Below are 26,485 nucleotides of genomic sequence, written 5' to 3'. Positions count from 1 at the left end.
GTCTGTTCTCTGTGCCTGTTGCGTCTTGTTTCTTTGTCCGCTTCTGTTGTCGTCAGCGGCAGGGCAAGTGTGGGCGGTGCCATTCCTGGGCAGGCTGCACTTTTTTTTTTCTTTTGCGCTGGGCGGCTCTCCTTACGGGTGCACTCCTTGCATGTGGGGCTCCCCTACACAGGGGACACCCCTGCGTGGCAGGGCACTCCTTGCGTGTATCAGCACTGCACATGGGCCAGCTCCACACGGGTCAAGGAGGCCCAGGGTTTGAACCACGGACCTCCCATGTGGTAGACAGACGCCCTAACCACTGGGCCAAGTCCGTTTCCCTTTTCTGTTTTTTAAAAGCATGTATTTGTCACATGACACTGTTTTCACCTTTTTGTAGATTCATGTTCTCTCTTTTTAAAAATCAGTACAACTCTAAAAATATGGATCCTAGAAATGAACTTAATAGTGATATAGCACTGTATATGTATGTATGTATCTAGCACTAATTAGCAATAAGTAGAGAGAATGATACTGATACATTCTCAGTGACCTGGGGGTTTAGATTTGTATTAGGTCTTTTAGTTGCTTATTATAATTTTAGTTTAATTCTCTTGGATATATGCAATCTAAGGATTTTCTAAATATGTCTTCTATGTCTTTTTTTTCGATCTGGTTGCATCATCGTCTATTTGGTGCAGTTGCTTCACTGCATGCATGGGGCCTAAGCTCTCTGCACCATGCAAGCCTAGGATGCCTTTTTTTTTCTTTTTTTTTTTACCAAGAGGTCCCAGGCATGGAACCCAGGTCCTCCGTATGGTAAATAGGAGCTCAAATGCTTGACCCACAACCGTTTCCCATCTTCTATGTCTTTAACATCTATAAATAATGAAAAACAATATAGGGCCAAGGACAGAGTTCCAAGGCTCTCCTCTAAAGACTTCCCTCATTTAACTTGACATAGAATAACTGTACGACATCCAACTCACAATCAACTTATTTATAAAGATGTCATGGAAAACTCCCTTTAATAGTTTTTTGGCCAAAATACACTATTTTTTTCCCCTGGACTTTGCAGATTATGTGATCTAGGAAAAGTACTTTCAGCTCTAAACCTCTATTTACTCAGCTATATAATGAAGTGGTTGTGAGGTTTAGATGAGGTACTACATGTAAAGTACTTAGAACAGTGTTCAGCAGATAGTAAGAGCTTGTAAATGTAAGCTCTTATTTCCTCCATCTAAGAAGTCTCATAGTTGATCTTTTTCAAACTGTAAAGGCAGTTGACTTGACATTACTTCTTTTTAATTTGTGCTGACATCTAGTGATCATTATATTCTTTTCTAGTTATAAACCATTTACCTAATAATCTATTTGAAGATATGACCAAGGATTTATGTTAAGTTTATGTGTCTGTAATTTCTGAAATATGCTCCCCCACTCTTCTAACTTCCAAGACTTGAAGCAACCCTGACCTATCTCCTGGCTATGATCTCTTGTCTCTTTCTGAAATCTTTTCTCCAAGATCATAGGAGTCTGCTTTGTGATTGCACTTGCTAGTTGCTTTAGAAGTATGCTTTGGGATACATATGGACCCAGATACCTAAACTGACAAAAGTCATTTTAGTCACTTACTCACTAGCCTTGGGTTTCAGTTCTCCATGCTTTTCTGCAGCTTTAGTTTAAAAACTGTTGGAGAAGATAAGCAAAATACTAGTTGAGTAATTCTGCCTTCTCTGTGTGATCTCTCAACTGCAACAACATCCTTTCTGAGCAGTGGTTCAGTTCCTTGTTCCTATTGAGAAATGGTATTTTATTGTGGAGACAGTTCTATATAAGAAAGTAGTAGACCTGTTATGTTGGGCACATTTTTTTCAACTCCTTGTACTTTGGTTTTTTCATCTGCAAAAACGATGATAAATGGGGAAGCAAATGTGACTCAAGTGATAGGGCTTCTGCCTACCATACGGGAGGACCTGGCTTCAATCCCTGGGGCCTCCTGGTGAAAAGAAGAGAAAGTGTGCCTGCGTGGCAAGCCAGTGCCCACCTGGTGAGCCAAGTGCCCACATGGCAAGCTCTGTTCCCATGTGGTGAGCCAATGCCTGCAACAAAAGAGAGATCAAGGGGAGAGTCAAGGTGAAGTGCATCAGAAACCAGGAACTGAGGTGGTGCAGCTAACAGGGAACCTCTCTCCACATCAGAGGTCCCTAGGATTGAATCCCGGTGAATCCTAGAGAAAAAATGAGAAGACCAAAAAGAGAAATAGATACAGAAGATCACATAGTAAATGGATACAGACAGCAAAAACAGCAGGGTGGGAGAGGGGGAAGGGAGGGAGAGAAATAAATAAACCTTTCTAAAAAATGATGATAAATGTGTGTCCCATCAATTTTCAAAGAGGTATTGTGAAATAAAGTATGTGACACTTTTAAAAACTGTCAAGTGCAGTACTGTATAAGGTGAAGTATAATCATTTATTGAAATGTAGCTATAAATCCTTCTTTTGTTACCTTTAAGTGCTTTTTCCTAACCCTTGGTTTATTCTGAGCTTTTTCATTCCTATTACTATAAATGTTTTGGCTCTTCTTTTACCTTCATTCTAATTTATTTAGCCCCTGTTAACTACTCTCCATACAGTTGCCCTGTAGCCACGCTGGATGCTTCACTCTTTTCTTCATTGAACTTGTTTATGAATGTGTAGGTGGAATTTAGAAAGATCCAGCTCATGAGAGCCAATTTACTTAGCTTTACATATTTAGCTGTACCATGTGTTCTTCTTACTGTTGGAAATCCTTTATGATAACATCACTTTATCCTAGGTCCTGTCATAAGTATGTTATCTTCACATTTCTTTGCTGCTTATTTGTTTGAAGTTTATCCCAGTTTGCTTCCTTAGTTTTCTGAAAGGAATTTGTCAACAAAGCAAGCCAGGGGTCATGTTTGAGAGAATTAAGACTTTTAATATAAAAAGAGTATTTTTAACTTAACTATATTAGTAAAGTATTATACATCTTTTATATGGCTGGGAGGTACATATTTTATTGCTATAATAAGATCAGTTTTATTTTTCGTTTTGTCATTTCTGTTTTTTGTTATAACTCAGTTTTATAATTGTATAAAAAGTGTTTACTCTTCCAGTATTAGGTGAGGGATACCAAGAGTATTTATTTGAGGAAGAGGGTCTTCCTGAAAATACACCCACTTTTAAAAATGGCCCTGAAATTAGACCAAAAAATGGCTACCTATTAGGATTTACTGGTGAGTTATAAATATCATAAGACCAAAAATTATCGATTTTTCAAATTTAGGGATTCTTGCATTTTTAAAATAATAAGTGAGTAAAATATTAAACTTGCTTTTCAAAACTCTTTGCAGGGTGACTACATTTCAGAAAGCAACTTTTCTCAATGGACCCATTCATCAAATGAAGTATATTTGAACTATTTTTAAAAGCTTTTTACTTCATCATAGAAATATATAACTCCCAAAATGAAAGGGAGGGCATTTGATAAGGTGATTTAAGTTGTGGACATTTGAGAAAGTATCCATTCAAATCAGTGAGCTAAAGGATAACTATCGAATAGATTAATCCTAAACTTATTATTTTTAAAAACCAAGAAGATTTCATCTTGACAGATAAACAACTTTTATTCAGTATGTATTTTCTGAAATTAAAAGAGAGAGATAAGAACAGACTTAAATGAAAATGAAGATGCTTTGTAAATGAGCAATGTCATCCCTTCTCTGACTTAATTCAGAGATGTTAAATCCTTTCCAAATCCCTAGTTGTGGTCCTAAAGACAAGATTCTTTTTTGATGGGACTGATTAAGGGAAATAGGACCTTTTGTGTATCCAACCCATAGTTGTAGAACTTGCAGTCATCGGCATGAGTGGCTTAAAAGAGGAAACAAAGGAGCTTTCAACTAAATCCAAAACTGCAGTAATTTTTTCTTTTTACCACTGTGAGTTCAAAAGCCTTTTCATAACCATTTAAAAAGAATTGGCAACTATTTTAAAAGATTAAAGGAAGGCAGATGTCCGCAAACAATTCGCCTCCATCAGCCCAGAAATCTGTGTTACCTGCAACTCTTCCTGCTGTGCTTCCGACTACTTCTCCATGTTCAAGTCCTAAGACAGGACTCTCTGCTCGACTGTCCAATGGAAGTTTCAATGCACAGTCACTCACCAACTCCAGGGGCTCAGTACATACAATTTCATTTCTACTGCAAATTGGCCTTACACGGGAAAATGTTGCCATCGAAGCCCAGGAACTATCTTTATCTGCTGTCAAGGATCTTGTGTGCTCCATTGTTTATCAAAAGGTACTGTACATTATGTTTATGTCAGTAGTTTTTCTAATATTGTTTCTAATGCTTCTCTGTAAATTATGCTTCTGGCAATCAGCTTACACGGATGGATCAATTTATGTGCTGATTCTGATCATTTTTGGAAGAATCCTAATAGACTATTAACCTATTTTCAAAGTCTTATGATTGGAGCCTGTATCTCAACTTCATATTTCAATAGTTTCTAAAATACTGCTCATTCTACTTATCTAAGAGCAGGGGGAAAAAATCTGTACAGTAACAAGGAGGCATAAGCAATTTCATTTGTTTTCAGAGAAACACTCGGGAGGTAGAAAGAAGGGAGCAAGGCATCTGGATAACATAAAAAGAATGGGATACAGCAACAGCTGAGTCACAGGGACACATGTTGTTACTTGGTGCCCTATGCTTTGCCCACTGTTTTATACCATCTTCTTTCCCTTTAGATATTGAATTTGTTTTTCAGAGAGGATGTTTAGGATCCACCTAAACTGTCATTTAATATAGGACTACACTTTCTCTGGTTTTTAAAAAAATAGTTATATCAATGTTGTATACAATGAATGATATACAATAGAATTTTTTAAGTGAAAAAACAGTTAAACCTGTTCTGAATATATTGCAAAATATATGGAAGTTTGAAAATTGAGAGTTTATTTTGTTTTCCACCCTCCATACCATACTTTTTTTTTTTTTTAAAGGAGGTACTGGGGATTGAACCTGGGACTTTTTACAAGCGAAGCAGGCACTTAACCACTGAGCTACACCCACTCACCTCCATATTATTTTTTTAAGGAAACTTTGCTAAATAGTTTAATAATTTTGATTTGATTATGAACTAGTATATTCTGTACTTTATCATAAAAGTCTTTGTATGGGTTGTGTGACTTGGTTTCATTTTATTTTTTATGGTCTAAACATAATATATTTCAAATTTGTTTCAAACAAATTTGTATACTATGTTTGTAAAAGTCATCTTTGTGAGATTAATATGTTTTCATTCAAGCTTATCATCTGATTATGTGCCAATTCTCTATATGGTTTGTCTTTTATCTTCTGATGTAGATGTAATTAGCAATCCAAAAATGTTACTTGGTTTGTGAAAATGATCTGTGCTTCCTGTTTGTTAACAGTAACATATATTTTTTTTAAGATTTATTTATTTATTTCTCTCCCCTTCCCCCCCACCCCGGTTGTCTGTTCTCTGTGTCTATTTGCTGTGTCTTCTTTGTCGACTTCTGTTGTCGTCAGCGGCATGGGAATCTGTTTTTTGTTGTTGTTGTTGTTGCGTCATCTTGTTGTGTCAACTCTCCTTGTGTGCATTGCCATTCCTGGGCAGGCTGCACTTTCTTTTGTACTGGGCAGCTCTCCTTACGGGGCGCACTCCTTTCGCGTGGGGCTCCCCTATGCGGGGGACACCCCTGCATAGCAGGGCACTCCTTGGCACGCATCAGCACTACTGCATGGGCCAGCTCCACACGGGTCAAGGAGGCCTGGGGTTTGAACCGCGTACCTCCCATGTGGTAGACGGACACCCTAACCACTGGGCCAAGTCCGCCGCCGACATATTCTAATGTCTTCTAAAGTAAGATTAACTTGCTGTTTTTTGTTTTGTTTTTTTAGGCAATTTTTTTTTCAGATTTTATTTATTCCCCTCCCTCTTGTTTGCACTTACCGTTTACTTTCTGTGTCTGCCAATTGTGTGCTCTCTGCCTGCTTGTCATCTTCTAGGAGGCGCCAGGAACCCAGCCTAGGTCTCCAATGTGTGAGGGAGGTGCCCAATCGCTTGAGCCACCTCCACTCCCTGCTTGTTATGTCTCATTGTGTGTCTCTTTGTTGTGTCAGCTCACTGTCTTGCTCTTCTTTCTTTAGAAGGCACTGGGAACCAAACCGGGAACTCCCATGACATAGGCAGGCACCCACCTGGTTGAACCACATCCGCTTCCTTTAACTTGCTTTTGTAGATCAGCAGAACCATCTTTTACAATCTGCTTTTAGTTTTCCTTTCATTAAATATATTACAGTTGTTTTCCACAAATATTTTAAAACTGGATTGTAATTTTTAACGTAAATGTAAAATTTGAATTTAAATACAATTTGTAACTTATATGTTTTGGTGGAATCTGTATTATTCAGTTTTCAGTATTTGGAAATTTCATTTAGTTTTTATATTTATAGAGCCATATTGATTGCAAGATTATTGTAGAATTAGATGGGTTAAACCTTTGGGGAACTGAATTACAAATCATAATCTATGAATAATTAGTGTGATAGAAAAGAAATAAACAGGATATAGCTCAAAAATTGATAAATCAAGGTAAACTTTATATAAATATAAAATAAAATTACTGAGAATTGGGTGTAGCTCAGTGACTGAGTACCTATTTCACATGTACTAGGTCCTGGGTTCAATCCACGGTACCTCCTAAAAATATATATATACATACACACACACACACATATATATATATATATATAATAGGGAGATTATAGATTACTATTATAGCCAGGATAAAATAAACGTCATAGTGGGCTGAATTTGAGTCAATATAGTCATATAGGAATGTATTGGGCAAAAATAAAGAGCATATATATATAACATAAAAATGTGTAGCACATTCTTTGTGGCATGGGCTAGTATCATAACTATTAAATGTAGTGAAGTATTGAACTATGAGATACTCATTTATTTATTTACTTTATAACTTTGGGCACGTGAGTTTTAAAGTTTTTAAGCTTTTATTGGATAAGATTGGAATTTATATTGCTTTATTTTCTAAAACCCTTCAGAGATTATATACAAATATGCCATATAGTATATGTGTTTAGTTATAGTTTTCCTAAAGAATTTTTTCCTCTTCATGAAATTATTCATATCTTCTGCCCATTTTTATATCAGGTTTTTAAATTTTTATTTCATTGTGGTTTTTTATCATAAATTTTCCTATTTTAATCACTTTCAGTTGTACAATTCAGTGGCATTAACCACATTCACAATGTTGTGCCACCACCAACCACCATCTGTTTCCAAAACCCTTTCATCATCCCAAACAGAAACCTCATCACCAAGCTGTAATTCCCAATTTTCCCATCCCTTTTGCCCCTGGTAACCCCTGATCTACTTTGTCTTTATGAATTTACTTATTCTAGATATATCATAAGTGAAATCATATAATGTTTGTCCTTTTGAGTCTGGCTTATTTCACTTAGCATAATATTTCCAAGATTCATCCATGTTGTAGCATATATCAGAACTACACTCTTTTTTATGGCCAAATAATATTCTGTTGTATGGATATACCACATTTTGTTTATCCTCATCTGTTGATAGACACTTTGGGTTGCTTCCATCTTTTGGCAATTGTGAGCAATGCTGCTGTGAACACTGGGGTACAATTATCTCTCAGAGTTCTGTTTTCAATTCTTTTGGATATGATTCTAGAAGTGGAATTGCCTAGTCATTTAGTAATTCTTTGTTTATATTTCTGAGGAACCAACCACTAAACTTTTTTTCACAGTGCCTGTACCATTTTATATTCTCACCAACTATCTAAGATGGTTCAAATTTCTTGACAACCTGGCCAACACATGTTATGTTAAATAATAGTGATCTTAGTGGGTGTGAGGTGATACTTAGCTATTTTTACAAGGTGCTTGTATTTTTAATCAGATTTGGAATATAATTTATCTGTAATAAAATCCATCCAACTTTAAGTTCATGCATTTGGTAGGCTTTAACAGCTATGTACAGTTGTATAACCACCATCCATTCACAATGTAAAACATTACTAATACCAAAAGTTACCTCTTCATTTTTGAAGTCAGTCCCTTCACTCCCAGCTCCTTCACTTCCAGCCCTGGGCAACCAATGTTCTACATTCTTTCACTTTAGTTTTATGTTGCCTAGATTTTGCTGTAAATGAGATCAGACAGCATGTGTGTTGTTTTTTGTTTTGTTTTGTTCCTTTTTTTTCTGTCTTTTTTCACTTAGCACAGTGTGTTTTAGGATTCATCCATGTTCTATTTGTCAGTAGTTCCTTTTTACTGCTGAGTACTATATGGCTCTACTACAATTGCTTATTCATTCACCAGTTGACAGTTGGGTTGTTTCCAATTATGAATAAAGCTTCTGTGAACATTCTTACACAAATCCCTGTTATAGATATATATTTTTTAAGATTTATTTCTTTATTTCTCTCCCCTTCCCCCCCACCCCACCCCGATTGTCTGTTCTCTGGGTCTACTTGCTGTGTCGTCTTCTTTATCCACTTCTGTTGTTGTCAACTGCATGGGAATCTGTGTTTCTTTTTGTTGCATCATCTTGTTGTGTCAGCCCTCCATGTGTGTGGCGCCACTCCTGGGCAGGTTGAACTTTCTTTCGCACTGGGCGGCTCTCCTTGCAGGGTGCACTCCTTGCGCGTGGGGCTCCCCTACGTGGGGGGCACCCCTGAGTGGCAGGGCACTCCTTGCGCGCATCAGCACTGTGCATGGGCCAGCTCCACATGGGTCGAGGACTGGGGTTTGAACCGTGGACCTCCCATATGGTAGACGGTCACCCTAACCACTGGGCCAAGTCCGCTTCCTGATAAATATTTTCATTTCTCTTGAGAAAATACTTAGGAGTATGATGGCTGGACTATGTGAAAGGTGCACATTTAACTTTATGAAAAATTACCAAACTGTTTCCAAATTAGCTGTATTTTCTGTTCCCACCAGCAATGTATAAGAATTTTATTTACTCCACATCCTTGTCAACATTTGGTATTATCAATCTTTTTCATTTAACATTTCTGATTGGTATAAGGTAGTATCTTCTTCCTGATTCTAATTTGCATTTCCCTGATGACTAATGGAATCAATTATCTTTTCACGGGCTTAAAATTGCAATTTGTGTATTTTTTTTTTTTGGTGAAATTTCTGTTCAGATTTTTGCCCATTTTTGTTTTGTCAGCTTGTTGCCTTATTGACGTGTAAAAGTTCCTTTTATATCATGGATACAAGTTCTTTATCAGATATATTATTGTTTACATATTTCTTCCAGTCTGATTTCTTTTCTTTCTCTTAGTGTCTTTTGGAGAACTGGAGCTTAAATTTTGTTGAAGTCCAATTTATTATTTTCTTTTTCATTTATGGACAGTGCTTTTGGTGTCATATCTTAAAAAAAAAAGTTGGCTTAACTGAAAATTACAAAGATTTTGTCCCACATTCTATAAGTTTCATTCTTTTAGCTCTTACCTTTTGGTCTATGATCTATTTCAAGTTATTTTCATAAATGAGATAAGGTAAGAGTTGAGGTTCATTTCTTCACATGTGGACATCAAGTTTTCCAGCACTGTTTGTTGAAAAGACTGTTCTTTCTCTCATTGAATTACTTTAGTATATTTGTTGAAAATCAGTTGACCATGTGTATTTTTACCTATTTTTGCATTTTATTTCATTGATCTATATGTTTATCCTTACATCAGTTCCATACTGTCTTGAATTCTTTAGTTTGATGAGGACATGAAGTTAGATGCATAAGTTCTCCAACTTTGTTCTTTTATTAAAAATTTTTTTTTGTACATATGACCTCTACTTCCTTTTTCATGGTCAAATAATTAGAATTCTGTGATTCTGCTTCCTAGTAGTACTTTTTAAATTTTATGTGATCTATACCTAGTTATTCAAGAAATTCATGCACTTCCCTGCAGTTAACTAGACAAGCATTTGTAGTTGTTAGCAATGAGTAGGTGACAGAAATACGTGATTGTTTATGCAAGGCATTATTGCAAGATTATTTGCAAAATATGCTCATGATTTTAAAAAGTATATCTCTGGTCCATATTTCTCTTCTAAGTTTCAGACACACCATATTCTGTCTCACATATGGGTCTTTGTGCCTGTTGTTCCTCTTATAGGAACACCCTTCTGCCTCATTCTTTGCTTTGGTCTCTAGGAAGTCTTTTTCTGACCTCAGTCTGGGTTAGGTACTGGATTTTTTAACATTTATCAAATTGATTGTAATTGCCCCTGTACTTGAATTATCACCAAAAGTGTGTAAGCTTTGTGAGATCAGACATCATGTCCACAGCAGGTGCTGAATAAATATGTCTTGCTTGAATGAAGGAAGGAATTCATGTGAAGCAGTATAGTATAGTAGTTAAAAACATGAGCTTACATTTATTAAATGATATGTTTATGAAATGCTTAGCACAGAGCCTAACACAGTACTCACAGTAAATATTAGCTAATAATATTATTTATTAATCTGATTTTGGTTGTTTCTAAACTAAAAAATCAAAACCACCACTTTAACCATTGTATTTTAGATCCCGTCTCTATTGAGAGTTTATTGGGATTGGTCAATTGTGATCCAGAAATGGATGAAAGCTACTACCAGTTGTTTATGTTAACTTTTGGTTTTGTGCTTTATGGATTATACACATATGTCAAAATCTATTTTCTACTGTGTAGAAGTCAACTGATTCCTTCCTTGATCCATATAGGTGAATTATTCACAGTTTTCCATTAGTTCTACTAATGCTCCCTTTAATTGTTCGTGCAAAAAGTGAAAGTTTAACGGTATACCAGTTCTATGATTTATTTAGTCCTCTGTTCTTGGGCTGCATGTATCTATTTCATGTGTAGTCTTTGGCTTCTGAAAGATTGATTTTCTACTTTTTTAACTAGTCAGTTAATTATTGCTGACCAGTAAGTGAGTGAACATCCTCTTCTACATTTTTCTACTCCTAGGTTGTTACCTCTAATGTAATGGAGTTGAGATATTCCCGCATTATATGCACATTTCCTAGGGTTGAACTGGCTGAAAGAGCTCAAAAGAACAACTCTAAAAGACTAAGAACAAGCTAATTGAAACTGTATAAGAACTTTTGATATCACAAGCAGGATGTGAAAATTAATCAGTAGTACATAAACATCTCCATTAGAAGACGTTAACTACAAGTGTTTGTCTTTAAAAATGGATGTTCCAAATATAAATAAAATTACAAAATTGTGTGAAATATTTACCAAAAAAATGCTTTATAAAATGAATGCCTTATCATGGTCCTAAAAAAGGAACATGATAGTGTATAATTTTTACTTCCCAAACTATTTTCTCCTATTTTATTAGGATTTTATTAGGATTCTTTTTATCTTGACAATGTTGTTTTAAAGTTTATCTGGATGGGAAAGTAATCAAAAACATTGTTAAAAACTCTGAAAAATAAAAGGGTGAGAAAAAAAGCTACAATTGGAATTATATATTGCCTGAACAGGGATAGACAGAGAGCCATGGCACATTTTAAGTATATGTCAAACAAGTCACCATAAAATAAGTGAATCATTTTTCAAAAAATGGTGTTTAAAAAACTAGTAAAGCAGGTGAAGGGGCATCCACTTAATACCTGGCATCAAGATAAATTTCAGAGAGAATTAAAAGATTAAATTTAAATTAAATGTAAATTCAAGTAAAAGGGAAATTAGTATAAAATGGAATTGATTATTAATATTTATCATAACTTCTAGAGGATAAAATAAACTCACTTTCAGATCAACAGAAATAACCACAAGGGAAAAGAAAGGCTTATAGATTTGGTTGTTTATAATTTTGATATTTAGGAGTAGTGTAGCTCAGGGGTTGAGTGCCTGTTTCACAGGTTCAATCCTCTGTACCTCCTGAAATTTTTTTTTTTAAAAATTGCATATATAAAAAAAATAAAAATACAATTGGGAAAATGTTACAGAAAATATTATATAAGATTAATATTTTCACTCTATAAAGAGCTCATGTACTGGTAAGAAAAACACTGATTCCAGTAAATACTTGTTTGAATGATATAAAAATATATTTCACAAGAGGGTACATAACAATTAGTAAAAAGCATGGAGAAAAGTGTTCAAAATGCTGGTAATAAAATAAATACAAATTAGCTATTATGTGTTCAGTTAGGGAAAAAATTAAATCTGTGTCCCCAGGCAGGGAAGGGTATGGTAAAACCTTACAGAAACAGAGAACACGCACCAATCATTTGATACCTATAATTTAAAACTGGATAAAATTCTAATGAAGGAGGATGATTCAAGACAGACGCTAAGGTTTTTTTGTGTGTGTGTTTTCTCCCATATCTCTGTAGCAAATGGATCACTTACAATTGAGCTTTGCCTAAAACTTGGATGTGACCAAAGGTGGTCACTTTTTGAGTTTCTTCCAATTTCATGACATAACCTACAGTGGAGTAGGGTGGAGTTTTTGTTGTTGTTACTATTAACGTAAGCCAAAAACTTAGCTTCCTTGTTTTGAAGCTTTGAAACTCCTCCAACATTGTTACGCTGAAATTGGTGCTTTCTCATTCATTGTTTATGTACAGAAAAACATACCTGGTAGACATTTGTTTAGGACGTATTGTATCTTTCCTACTGTGAAAAGCATAATACTGAAAATAATCTTTGGTGGTTATTACTTTCATTAATGAAATTATTTATAGTTGTCTGAGCTGAAAAGAGAAAGATGAACAGATAAACAAGCCACTAGTGTTCTTCTTTTTAAACCAGTATTCTTTTCTGTCCTCTTTTGTTTACCAGTGCCTTAGTTGTGTCCAAGCTACTTCCACTAGTTTAGATTGCCAGATAGTTTATGGAACTGTTTGTTCCTAGGATTGTGCAAATGCCCAGGTGGTTCTAGAAATTTAGAATTCTCAGTTATTCACTCCCTGAGGACACCAGTGAACTTTTTCCTTTTCCTCATAAGAATGTAGATAGGATTTTGGATTCATTGGCAGCCATTAAAGTTCAGGATTTCTTTTTACTGTTTCCAATCAAATTAAGCCAGTGGTTCTCAACTGGGGTAATTTTGCCACTAAGGGAACATTTTTTTTTTTAAGGTTTATTTTTTATTTCTCTCACCTTCCTCTCCCTCCCTGCATTTGTCTGCTCTCTCTGTCCATTCGCTGTGTGTTCTTCTGTGACCGCTTGTATCCTTATCAGTGGCACCAGGAATCTGTTTCTTTTTGTTGTGTCATCTTGTTGTATCACCTCTTCGTGTGTGCGGTGCCATTCCTGGGCAGGCTGCACTTTCTTTAGCACTGGGCGCCTCTCCTTACAGGGCACACTCCTTGCGCGCTCTACGCGGGGGACACCCCTGTGTGACAGGGCACTCCTTGCCCCCATCAGCACTGCGCATGGGCCAGCTGCACACGGGTCAAGGAGGCCTGGGGTTTAAACCGCGGACCTCCCATGTGGTAGGCAGACACCCTATCCATTGGCCAAGTCCACTCCCCACTAAAGGAATGTTTAGTAATATCAAGACATTTTTGGTTGTCACACCTTGTGGGGAGAAGGGGTGCTACTGGTCTAGGGGGTAGAGACCAGGGATGTTGCTACAATGCTGAGGTTGAAAATCCTTGAGTTAATCTGATATAGAAACAGAATTTCTGAAGTTTGGATAAATTCAAAACTTCTCAATATTAGTACTTTGTATGGTTTCAGTAAATTAACAAATATATATCTCTTAGATTAAAATCTTCTAGATGTGAATTGAAGTCTGAGAGCTTCTAAACAGGATTTCTAATTTGGCCTTTTTTTTTTTTAAGAATAGTACACAATTTCCATTATGAGAATGAATGTTGTTAAATATTGAATATGAAGTATTAACATATATGTATGTCCTTTATCTTCATATTGGTTATAATATTCACTTAACAACAAACAAGATCCCTGCCTTCTAGGAGGTTATAAACTGATGAGAGTGCTTTTTTTTTTAACTGATAAAACCCAAAGAACTACTGCGACTAGCAATCAAGAAAGCCAGAAGGGAGGCAAATCTGAGCAGCAGATTGAGCCAAGCAGGGGGAACACTGTAAGAAAGAGTCAGTTTACAAATGGGAAAGTCAAAACCGAGGGAGAAGGCCAAAAGCCTGGCCCATTTTATGATGATTTTTCATGGTTAGATTCCTAGGATTGAATTTTAGATTGGCTTTTCAATCTGTGCTATTTCGTGTTATTGATCTAAGTCTTTAAAAAAAAAAGAAAGAAAAAAAGAAAAAGAATAATCCAAGACACAGTCTATTATCCCAGAGCAGAGTTTTGAATCAAGGACGCAGACCCAGGTTTAAGTTTTGTTTCTGCCATTTTGTTGTTTTGTGATCATAGATCCTTTTTGAGTCACTTCTGGTCCTCAGTTTTCTTATTTGTGAAGCTAGGATCGTATTACCTACTTCCATCAAAAAATATGGTGATTAAATGTTAAACCCTTAATATGGTGGCTGACACATAATTGGTGCTCAGAAAATAGTAATTTTTTTTTTTTTTTTTTTTTTTTTTTTTTTTTGCAGTACTAGGGTTAGGGATTCAACCTGGAACCTTGTATATGGGGAACTGGCCCTCAACCACTTGAGCCACATCTTCTCCCACTTACAATTTTAAAAGCTCTTTAAATCTGGAAATATCATTGATCTTTGGAACATTCTAAACTTTTTAGTAAATACCAAAGCATGTATAGAAGTCTTCGACATGCTGACATTGTGTTGGTCTTTCTTTTTGATTTTCATATTTAGCATATAACAAACTATTTAAAAAATGAAAATCAAGTATTCATCTTATTAGACCACTAGGATTACTTGCTTTGAAGAAAATTAAATGAGATAGCCTATGTCAAGTGCTTTGCAAAATGCCTGATGCAGTGATGACACTCAATGAATGTTAGTTCCCCACTTTCTTGCTTTCATTTTCTATTGCCGAGAGACTTAGAGAGTACCACAGTAATGCTACTGTTACTGTGTTAATTTATTGAATGAACATAGTGGAGTAATTGGAGTGAGAAAGGAAATTGGCATACAGCAGTTCATTTTAAATTACAATGTTGTTCACCAAAATTGAAATTATTCTGACATCTAAAGCTGTCTGCTTTTACCTGATTTAAAACACTTGTTTTTAGTTCTTAGTATTTACATGACACTAGCCCACAAGACTATTTGCTTATGTAGCCTTATTTAGGAGTGATTTTGGTCTATTCTTTGACTCAGTACATTGTCTGTCTAGACATGGATTGGGTATAATTTTCAGGTCCTGTCAAAGTAGAGCAAAACCCCCAGCTGCATCTTTTGTTTTCTAGAAACCAGTCCTCATTCTTTGTTTTTCCGCTGCCCTATCCTTTCTACTACAGCTGCATCGCAGCAGCTTGGTGACATCCTACCCCCAGATTTTTTTTCTTGCCAAAACAGTGTCAGGGAACCATTACTAATCTGGAGGCTCTAACTGGAAGGATTTTTTTTAGGATAAGACATTGGCTAGGATAGAAGGTTCCAGAAAGTTTGAGTTAAAGATATATAAATTCAGAACTAGTTGCAAAACAAGAAAAAAAAAAGAATGTTCAGATAAGATTGCTTTAGTTTGTGCCAAAAAGAAAAGGCATATATTAAATGAAGTGGCTCTTCTGTATGTCTGGAAAATTCTTAGTTGGAAATTAATGATAAAAGTTAAGAGTAAATTCAGAGTCCATGCTGAATAATTTTCTTACTGACTCAGCTAGACAATAGTGCATTCAATGTCTATAGAAAGTCATTGGCAATCTTCTCTTTAGTTAAAACTTCCCTGAAAATGGCATTAAATTAATGTTATATTTGTTTCTGGGAAAATTACTCATATTAAATAAGTTATTTTTGTTCAATATGCAACAAAGTTTTTTGATAAATTCCTGTTCAGTAGTAAATTTCAGGGGTTGGATTCAGGGGTTGGATACAGTTTATTGACTGTAATCTGGTTTATGTTTGAAAAAACTTATTGTGAAGATTTACTAGGCATCAAATTTAAAAATGACTTCAGTATTCAACGTCTCAAAATAACTGCATATGAAGAAACCTGTGGTGCTGGAAATGTCCTATATCTTGATCTGGGTGGTAGTTACAGGGGTGTGTGTGTATGTATGTTTTTGTGTATATGTATATATGTGTGTGTATAGTTATCAACCTTCTAATTAAGATTAGTGTACTTTACTCGTAAGTTTCATAATTTTAAACTTTTTTGTAAGTAAAAGTTTGTTAACCCCCTCCAAACACTTACCATTGCCCTCAGAATAAAACTCATACTCCTTTCTTAAAAGGTACAAAGTGATCAATTATTTTCTCAGTGTTCTGAAGGTATTTTGCTAATACATAAACTTGTATTTGACCAAGTAGAATATAAATTTGATAGCCTCCTACTTCACCTAACATTTTACAGACAGAATTTTAACAACATGAGCTTTAAATTGTTTATCTTAAAGAGCTTTTTCAAAATATGGTATTGTTTAAAGGAATTTGTTTGCGTGCATTGGGACTTTTTACTTATAAGAAATGTAAGCTAATACCATGAAAATTAACTTCTATAAAATAGTTACAGAAAGACAAGAGGATCTGTTTTTTTGTTTGTTTGTTTTTTTTTTTTTTTAAACCATCTTTAATGCAAAATCAAATCAGAGTTTGACGTGAGCAAAGAGGAAGCATGTGGGGTGGAAATTTGATAACTTTATGATGAAGTTATGTTACTTTCCATGTGGACTGGGAAGAGACTTCATTTTGCATGTATTAAAGGGGTCTTTGGCACAGTAGGTAGAAAGCAAATCCAGAAAAGTTTGGGGAATTAGGAAAAAGGCCAAATAAAAAGCATTTATGCCTTTATAGTTCCTATTTTGCTTCCACCCTGCTAGCTCTTTTGTTATTTTTTTCATTTTCTCTTTTTTCTTTCAGTCAAAGTTGAGGTAGGCTAGGAAAGGAAACATTTTGGTTTTCAGAAGGTTATCAGCTTCCTTCCATATACCCTAGCCTGTCTATACTCTTGACTCCTCTACTCCCTAGAGCAGGGTTTCTCAACTTCGGCACTATTGATAATTGGGGACCAGATAATTCTTTGTTTTTGTGTGAGATTGTTTACTGTTTCACACCATCCCTATCCTCTACTCATTACCCCTCCCCAAACTATGGCTTCGAGAATGTCCCTAAACATTAACCTATGCTTTCAGGGCAGCAAAACCACCCCTAGTTGAAAACTACTGTGGTAGTTGACCTTCTTCACCTCCATGTTAGCTGAGTGGGGTAAGTCCAATAAACCAGAGTGTAGGAGTTGCAAGTCTGTTGAAGCTCAGGGCCTGGCTATCACATGGACAGTCCAGAGATTCAGGTCCCCTGGGTATACACTAAACCCCAGCACCAACTACAGATCCAATAAAAGTAACAGGAGAGGCTTGTGCACAAAGATCACATCTGAGTCCAGCTCCATCACACAAAAACACAAACTCCAAAGTAGGGCCGGACATGACACTGAACTCCATCTGCCATGACCATAGAACCTGTGGGTCTCTGTAGCCCTCAGAAGAACCAATACCTGGGGTTGTATCTACTTTATCTGTCTCTAGGACTCTGCTGAGGTGTGCATAAGGGCAACCCCTCTGATAACCTCCCAGCTCTTTTTGGAGACTCATAGCCATAACTGAAAGCAGGAGAATTGCATCCAGCATCCATGTGGAGTCTAAGCCCCCTCTTGATATAGATGTGGAGTGGACACAACCATTCTAAGGTCCACAGGATGGAGGAATACGGTATGGATTAGAGTGGACTTACTGATATTCTATTCATGAACTATTGTGATTAGTAATCGAAGAAAATGTGGCATTGGTGTGGAGAAAGTGGCCATGGTGGCTGCTGGGGGTAGGGAGTGGGAGGAAGAGATGTGATGTGGGGGCATTTTCGGGGGTTGGAGTTGTCCTGGGTGGTGCTGCAGGGACAATTACCAGACATTGTATGTCCTCCCATGGCCCACTGGGTGGACTGTGGGAGAGTGTGGGCTATGGTGTGGACCATTGACCATGAGGTGTAGTGGTGCTCAAAGATGTATTCACCAAGTGCAATGAATGTCTCAGGATGATGGAGGAGGAGGTTGTTATGGGGGGGAGGAGTGGGGTGAGGGGGGTGGTGGGTATATGGGGACCTCATATTTTTTTAATGTAACTTTAAAAAAATAAAGACAAAAAAATTAAATTAAAACAATAAAAAAAAATAAGAAAACTACTGCCCTAAAGAAATGTAACAAATAGCCAGTGACAATTTCTGCTCATGACTAAAGATGTTACCACCTCTCTTGCTCTTCTAATTTTGTTCTGTCACAAGTAGCCTTTTTTTTCCTTTCAATGAAAATAATGTTTGAAAATAATGTTTCAAAGAAAATAATGTTTCCTTTCAATGAAAATAAAATAAAATATCCTATTTTATTAGATAAAATTTGTATTCTGGAAGGATACAAACTTCTGTGCTATCTATTTATTTACCTACAAATGAAGACATTAGATTCACAGATGTAATCAAGAATTAATTTTTCATTGGGTTGCCAGAATATTTCATCTTTCTAAGATCCTAAAACTGAAAAAAAAAAAAAAGTTTTCCTTTGTTCTTTATTTTACTGAAGTCTGGCTTAGGAAAACAAGTCATTATCTTAGAAAAGTTGCCTTTTTCTGTATAGTATGTTTCCCTGACATTGGACCATTTGGAGAAATTCACCATTTATATTGTTAAATATACAGGGTTTTTTGTTTTGTTTTTTTGACATATTGTTCAAGACTTACTAAGGGCCTTCCCCGTAATGAGAATCACTCTGGTGGTTTTAAGAAATAGTTGGATTTGGAGTCTTAAAGGCTATCAACACAGTAAAAATGGGCAAAGAATAAACAGCTAATTTATAGAAAAGGAAACATGGGTGACTCTTAATTAAGTATGTGAAAAAAATGTTTAGTCTCACTTATAATAAAAGAAATGCAAACTATACTGAAATACCATTTTCACCTAAAATAAAGAAAAAGTTTGATAATACACTATAAAAGGGAATGTGGAGAATATGGCAAAAACAAGCACTCTTAATATTTTACTTGTAAAAGAATAAACTGGTGTAGCCTCTATAAACAGCAATTTGGCAGCCCCTAAAAATTTCAAATGTGCAATTTCTTTGATGCAGCAAATCTGCTTCTGGGAAGTTATCCTATACAGATACTGAAAAGGTTAAAAAAAAAACAAAAATGATATATTTGAGATTATTCACTGGATATTGTTTATAATAAAAGATAAGCAGAAATACAGGCTAATGGAATTGAATCGAAAATTCGGAAATAGACACATCTATGGCCAAGTCCACTCAATTGGGAAAGAATATTCTCTTCAAGAAATGATGCTGGGGGAAGTGGATGTGGCTCAACTGATAGAGCATCCGCCTACCATATGGAAGGTTCAGTGTTCAATACCCAGAGCCTCCTGGCCCACGTGGTGAGCTGGCCCACGGGGCAGTGCTGCTGTGCACAAGGAGTGCTGTGCCACATAGGGGTGTCCCCCGTGTAGGGGTGCCCACATGCAAGGAGTGTACCCCACAAGGAGAGCTGCCCCACATGAAGAAAACGCAGCCCGCCCAGGAGTGGCACCACACACACAGAGAGCTGCTGCAGCAAGATGACGCAACAAAAAGACACACGATTTCCCGGTGCCACGTGACAAGAATCCAGGTGGACACAGAAGAACACACAGTGAATGGACACAGAGAGCAGACAATTGGGGGGGGCAGGGTAAAGAAGAAATGATGCTGGGAAAACTGGATATCCATATACGCAAGAATGAAGAGTGGACCCCTCTCACACCATATACAAAAATTAACTCAAAGTGGATCAAAAACCTAAATATAACAACCAGGACTATAAAACGCAAGAAGAAAATGTAGGGAAGCATCTACAGGACCTTGTGTTAGGCAGTTATTTCTTAAACTTTGTACCAAAAGCATGAGCAACAAAAGAAAAAAATAGGTGAACTTAAAAACATTTGTGCCTTAAAGGACTTCATCATGAAAGTAAAAAGACAGCCTACACAATGAGAGAAAATATTTGGAAACCACACATCTAATAAAGGTTTAATAGCCAGAATTTATAAAGAAATCCTATGGCTAAATAACAAAAGGACAAACAACCCAATTTAAAAACGGGCGGAAGTTTGAATAGACATTTCTCCAAAGAAGATAGACAAATAGTCAAAAAGCACATGAAAAGATGTTCAATCTCATTAACCACTTGGGAAATGTAAATCAAAATGGAATATAACATGTTAGAGAGGATGTGGAGAAATAGGAATACTTCATTGTTTGTAGGAATATAAAATAGGGCAGCCACTGAGGAAAACAGTTTGGCGGTTCCTCAAAGTAAGTACAGAATTACAATATGACCTGGCAGTACCCCTTCTAGGTACATATCAAAAAGAATTGAAAACAGGGAATTGAACATATATTTGCACACCAGTGTTCATAGTGGCATTACTCAAAATTGCCAAAAGATGTCCAAGTGTCCGTCATCTGATGAATGAATAAACAAAATGTGCATCTGTACGCAATGGAATATTATTAAGCTATAAAAAGGAATAATGTTCTATGCATGCAACAACATGGATGAACCTTGAAGACATCATGTTGAGTGAAATAAACCAGACTAAAAAAGACATATTGTATGATATCACTAATATGAAAAAATTAGAATAACGCAAATTCAGAGAGTCAGAAACAAGAATACAAATTATCGGGAACCAGAGTTGGGGGTAGAAAATAGGGAGTTAATGCTTAAATTCTTCAGAGTTTCTGTTTGGAGTGATGGAAACTTGTGGTAATGGATGGTGGTGATGGTAGCACAGCATTGTAAATGTAATTACCATATATCTAAATGTGATTAAAGTAGGAAATTTTAGGTTGTGTATATGTTACTAGAATAAAAATTAATAAAAAAACCAACAACTGTAGCACCATACAACACAGAAAACTCTACCATATGAGAGGACCTGGGTTCAATCCCTGAGGCCATTTGTCGAAAAAGAAGAGAAAGTGTGCCTGCGTGGCAAGCCAGTGCCTGCGCGTGAGCTGAGTGCCCATGCGAATGCCCACACAAGTGAGTCATGAAGCAGGATGATGACACAATAAGAGAGACAAAGGGGAGAGTCAAAGTGAAGTGCCGCAGAGACCAGGAGCTGAGGTGGTGCAGTTGACAGGAAACCTCTCTCCATATCAGAGGTCCCCAGGATCGAATCCCGGTGAATCCTGGAGGAGAAAGACAAGAAGACAAAAAGAGAGAAATAGATAGAGAAGACCACACAGCAAATGGACATAGATAGCAGGGAGGGGGAGGAGAAGAAGGAAAAAAATCATGGGCTAATTGATGCCTTGCACTCAGCAGACATACAATAAATGTGACTTTAAAAAAATGTTACTTATTTATCCCCCTTCCCCCAGATGGTTCTCTCATCTTTGTTTATTGTTTGCTTAGCATTCTCCAGGAGGCATCAGGAACTGAACCTAGGACCTCTCACAAGAGAGGCAAATGCCCAACAGCCTGAGCCATGTCCACTCCCCACATGCTGCCTTGTCTGCTGGCTTGTGGCATTTGCCTGTTGCGACAGGCGCAGAGTCTAGCTGTTTGAGGCGGGAGGTGGCATCTAAGCTTCTTGTGGTAGGAGGTGGTGTCTGCCTGTCTTCTTTTTTAGAGGTCACTAGAACCTGAACCCAGGACCTCCCATGTGGTGGGTTGGCATCCAAGGGGTTGAACCACTTTTGCTTCCCTAAATGTGACTTTTTAAAATCTGTTTTATTCATATCAATATTTTATTGGAGACTTATTTTTATAAGGATAGAATGTGAACTCTTCAGTAGTCCTCAAGAATTGTTACATGGGGGAATTTTTGTCTCTATATTAATAAAGTTTTTTTTCTATATTTTCAGTCTTTTCAACTGAGAATTCTTATATTTTTAGACATATTTAAAGCATGTTATGAATTTTATGAATATTATTGATAATGCAATTGAAGGAATTAATATAAAAATTTAAATATTTCTGTATTTTTCCATTGTTTACCCAGGTTTTAAGAAAAATACACATAAACTCTTAAATTTCTAATGAAGTCATTGTTTGCATAATATTCTTTTGTTTTAAATTCCCCACCCCCAAAAAGATTTGAGACTGTTTACAGATACAAGATTTTTTAAATGGAAAGATTAAGGTAAAAAAATAAGGTGAAGCTGGGTTAACACATGGACCTAAAACACATACCATAAGACTCTAGATGGATGCAAGAAGTGATCCACAAATTTATGCTTTTTATTATGGGCAAAGGAAGAAAACATGATTAGTTATATGAACAAATTATTTGTGGTATAAAACCAACCAGAGAAATTTCTTTCGTGGGTCAGTCCTCACAAAGAAGGGCAATCATATGAAGTAGGTGATTCCTCAACAATATCCCTACAATAAGTACAGTTTCAAGGTTAGGGTGACTGATTCATATCAGACTGTAAAATGCAGGCCAGTGACAATGTGTATAGCTCATTAAAGGCTGTTTTATGAGGAGTCAAAATAAGTCAAAGAGAATATAAAATTCAGCTGAATTGACTTGATCACAGAAGAAATTTGAAATATCTAGAGTGGTGTTTCTCAAGGCACTTATAGTTTACAAAATGGTCTTAATTCTTGTTTGATGATTAAGAAATTAAAAATGATTCTTTTGTAAGGTAAGTATTTAAAATTCTCTTATAAATAACTTGAAACCATTAGCTATAAAAAACTTAGGTCACATACTTTCATATTTACTCCCTAAAGTGTCTCAGCACTATAAACACAAAAAGTAGAAGCCTTGAAGTATTATACATAGGGCATATGTGAACAAACCTTCAAGTCTCCCACCCTGGCCATAGAGAATCATTTTTATAATTATAGTAATTAGCCCAAAATTTGAAAAAAACAAACAAGGTAGATGTAGATGGATCTGGTAAAGTATTGAAATTGGTACTCAAGTCCTCCAAACTATAGTTTGAGCATTATTGGTCTTCTAGCAGCACTGTTCAGTAGACCTTTCTGTGATGATGGAAGTGTTTTGTGTTTGTGCCATCCAGCACAGTTGCCACTGGCCAAGGTAGCTATTGCACACCTGTAATTAGGCTAGAGTATTGAGATACTTAACTTTTACTTCTATTTAATTTTAATTTAAATATCCACAAATGGCTAGTAACTACCACATAGGACAGTGCTATTTTTCAGGCTATATAAGAATATAGTAGCAGTAAGTTCAAGATACAGTCTCCATCAGTAATTGAGTATAAAAATCCTGTATTTCTAATTAATGGCAGAGGCACATGTTTTAAGATAATCAGTGTTTATTTTATTTTTAAGTTTACTTTCCTCTTTTTAAACTTCAAAGTTAGAATGCTTGAACATGTGCTTGACCTTTTAGATATTAATAGGATTGTTAGCAAATATTCAGTGTTAGACTAAAGCCCTACACTTAAAATCCTTTCATAAGACTGAGACATTTACATACTTAGAAAGCTAAGGTTATACTGATACAGTATTATTTTCGTCCAGTTTCCAGAGTGTGGATTCTTTGGCATGTATGATAAAATTCTTCTCTTTCGCCATGACATGAATTCAGAAAATATTTTGCAGCTGATCACCTCAGCAGAGGAAATACATGAAGGAGACCTGGTAGAAGTTGTTCTTTCAGGTAAGTAAGTAGTTTCTTTTATTTTGTTGTTGCTTCAGTGATCCTCATTTTCTTTACCAAATGCTGTGTTCAGTTATATTTGGTCTTTGTACTGTAGTTGCTTATTTCTTTCATCTATAAAAGTAGTTAACATACGATTTTTACTTCCAGGAAGGTTATATTACAAAGTAGGAAAACAGGCCCTGAATTATTTACAAGTGGTACTAAACTAAGGGAATTATCAGTTGAACTGAAAGAAGAATACACTTTTCTTTGAGTCAAAGGAATTAAAACAATTATACTGAAATTCTGTTCCCTTTTCCCCATTTCTGTGGAAAGCATTAAAAGAGAAAATTGAGGTTCAGAAAAAAGTAGCAGAAAGAGGAAATAATGAAGACACAGAAGAGGAAACTGCAACACTGGTTGTTCGGCTTAAATAATGCTCCTTCCCTTTTTGTTCTCAGTGGACACTTTCCTGTCTCTCTCTCTGCTTTTCACTGTCACTTGTTCTTGCCATTCCTTGTACCTTAGCCCTCACTATTTCTGATCTCATCCAACAGCAAGTGAAGAGGATTATTAGTGAGGAGTGTAAAGACAGAAGGAATGTCATACTAAAGCACATTATAGCTGTGAACTACTTGTTTGGTGGGAAAGGGGTAAGAGAGGACAGATGGAAGGAAGGAAGCAAACTGACTAGCCAGAGGTCCAGAGTCCTCTTCCCGAACTTGTCTTCATCATCTGTTCTTAAGACCCTCTCCACTGTCATCTTTCCTTATTAGTCTGCACTCTTTCTCTTGTTTTTCTTATCCTTCCCATTCATCTAGCCCCTAGTCTGATCATTCATTTTCTACATTACAACCCCCAAATCTATAGATTTCCCAATCCTTGTTTTCTTCTTTACACCAGAGGGGATTCACTCCCTGATCCCCGTGGAGGTCATGCTCACATCCATTCCTTCTTTGTTGTGGACTCTTCATCAGACCACAGGGGCATCCACTAGTGACTTGCAGGTAGAGATGAGAGGAAGGTCCATGTGTCTACTGCTGAATTGCTCACTGAAGGGAAAGGAGTCTCTTTCTCTTAACCACTGTACTTTGGAGGACAAAGATTGTATCCTGGGATGCTAAGTTAGAACTCAGTGCCTTTTCCCACAGAAACATTAAATTGAGGTTAGTTCCACAGTATTTTTAATTTTTTTTTGAGTGTTCCACTCCCCAGTTTATTACATTAAAGTTTATCAGGTTGGAATACACCCAGCAACTATTTGTAATCTTGTCACTGTGAGAAAATGCTTTTCAAGGTTCAAATACCTAACCTACAGATCTAATTTTGGAGGTCAAAATATTTTAAGCTGATGGATTTACTAAACTAGAATTTTTAAATCACATAATAAATGCTGAAAATTTATTTTCTATTGTTAGAGAAAACTTTCAGAGAAAACTTATTCTGTGTACCTAAAGAATATTCTTTGACAAAAATGAAATTTCCAATCTCATTGCAATTATGAATATAAAGTTTCTTTTCTTTTTTACAAAGCTTTGGCCACAGTAGAGGACTTTCAGATTCGTCCACATACTCTATATGTACATTCTTACAAAGCTCCTGCCTTTTGTGATTATTGTGGTGAGATGCTTTGGGGATTAGTACGTCAGGGACTGAAATGTGAAGGTATGTGTTCTAAAATTGTTTGATTTTAGGATTTCATGTTTTTCACTTGAAAAGTAAATGATCCATTCTTTAATCTTAATGGAAGAACAAGATCATTAGTTTGTGACTAGAGAGTAACTAGGATTTAGAATTAGAGAGGTTTAGACTCTGCCACTTAACTTGTATTTGTGGGCAATGTGCTAAATCTCTTTGAGTATCAGTTTCTCTGTCTGTAAAATGTTTTCCAACTCATGGGATTCATGAAGTATAAATGTTTAAATGGGGTCATTTGGGTAAAGCATTTGGCACAAAGTAGTTGCTCAATAAATATTAGCTTCCTTATTTTTTTGTAATATTTTTAAAAAACTAGTCTTTTACATAGAGTAGCCACATGGGTTGTGATTCTTGAGGCATAACACCCTGCTTCAATCTTTAATTTCAAGTTTTATTAGAAAATGAAGCTGTTCATTAACATATCCATTATGATTTTTCTTTATAGACAGTACAAAATAAGTTGTAGTGGATACATAGTTTATTTGTAGTAATTTATAGAATTTTTAAATTTAAGATTATACATTTCAAAGTAAGCAAAAATGGTAACTTTTAATCTGAAAACTTTGAATAGTTCATGTCTTGCTGAGCTCACCTCTTGAGCAGGACTTTGGAGATACTCATGAGTGGGCAAGGAACAGTCCCTTCACTAATGTCAGTTCTGAAGATTGTTCTTTCAGATTTTTAAACTGAGTTCAGAAGCAGAAAAGGTATTGGGGACTGATTGGTCTTAAAAATATTTATGGAAGGAAGGCCCTGGAAAGAGAATCATATTAAAATGGCTTCCATTTTGGGGTACATATTTTGTTCCATGTAGTATAAGGCATCTTATTAAAGTGAACTTACTTAATTTTCATTACATACCTGAAAGAAAGATACTGTATCCTTTAAGAAACTGAGACTCAGCCAAGATAAGTGACTTATACAAAGTCACAAAGTCAATGAAGTGGCATAGAGAATATTTGAATCTAGGTCTATCTATAATTTATCAT

At 36.0% G+C, this 26,485-nt stretch overlaps 1 protein-coding gene across 1 annotated transcript in view; it reads left to right on the top strand.

Annotated features, from left to right (window-relative positions):
• PRKD3 (protein kinase D3) overlaps positions 1-26,485 on the top strand; it is a 90,972-nt gene that overhangs the window by 5,889 nt on the left and 58,598 nt on the right. Inside the window, exons 2-4 of the mRNA XM_058278403.1 lie at positions 3,355-4,302; positions 23,678-23,816; positions 25,332-25,463. Coding sequence (XP_058134386.1) covers positions 4,015-4,302; positions 23,678-23,816; positions 25,332-25,463 — 559 coding nt within the window. The 5' untranslated portion in view covers positions 3,355-4,014. The remainder of the gene's footprint in view (positions 1-3,354; positions 4,303-23,677; positions 23,817-25,331; positions 25,464-26,485) is intronic.

This window comes from Dasypus novemcinctus, chromosome 17 (assembly GCF_030445035.2).
Source record: "Dasypus novemcinctus isolate mDasNov1 chromosome 17, mDasNov1.1.hap2, whole genome shotgun sequence".
NCBI classification, from domain to species: domain Eukaryota; kingdom Metazoa; phylum Chordata; class Mammalia; order Cingulata; family Dasypodidae; genus Dasypus; species Dasypus novemcinctus.
The sequence above is the reverse complement of the archived record's forward strand: the minus strand, read 5'-3'. Positions and strand labels throughout refer to the sequence as shown.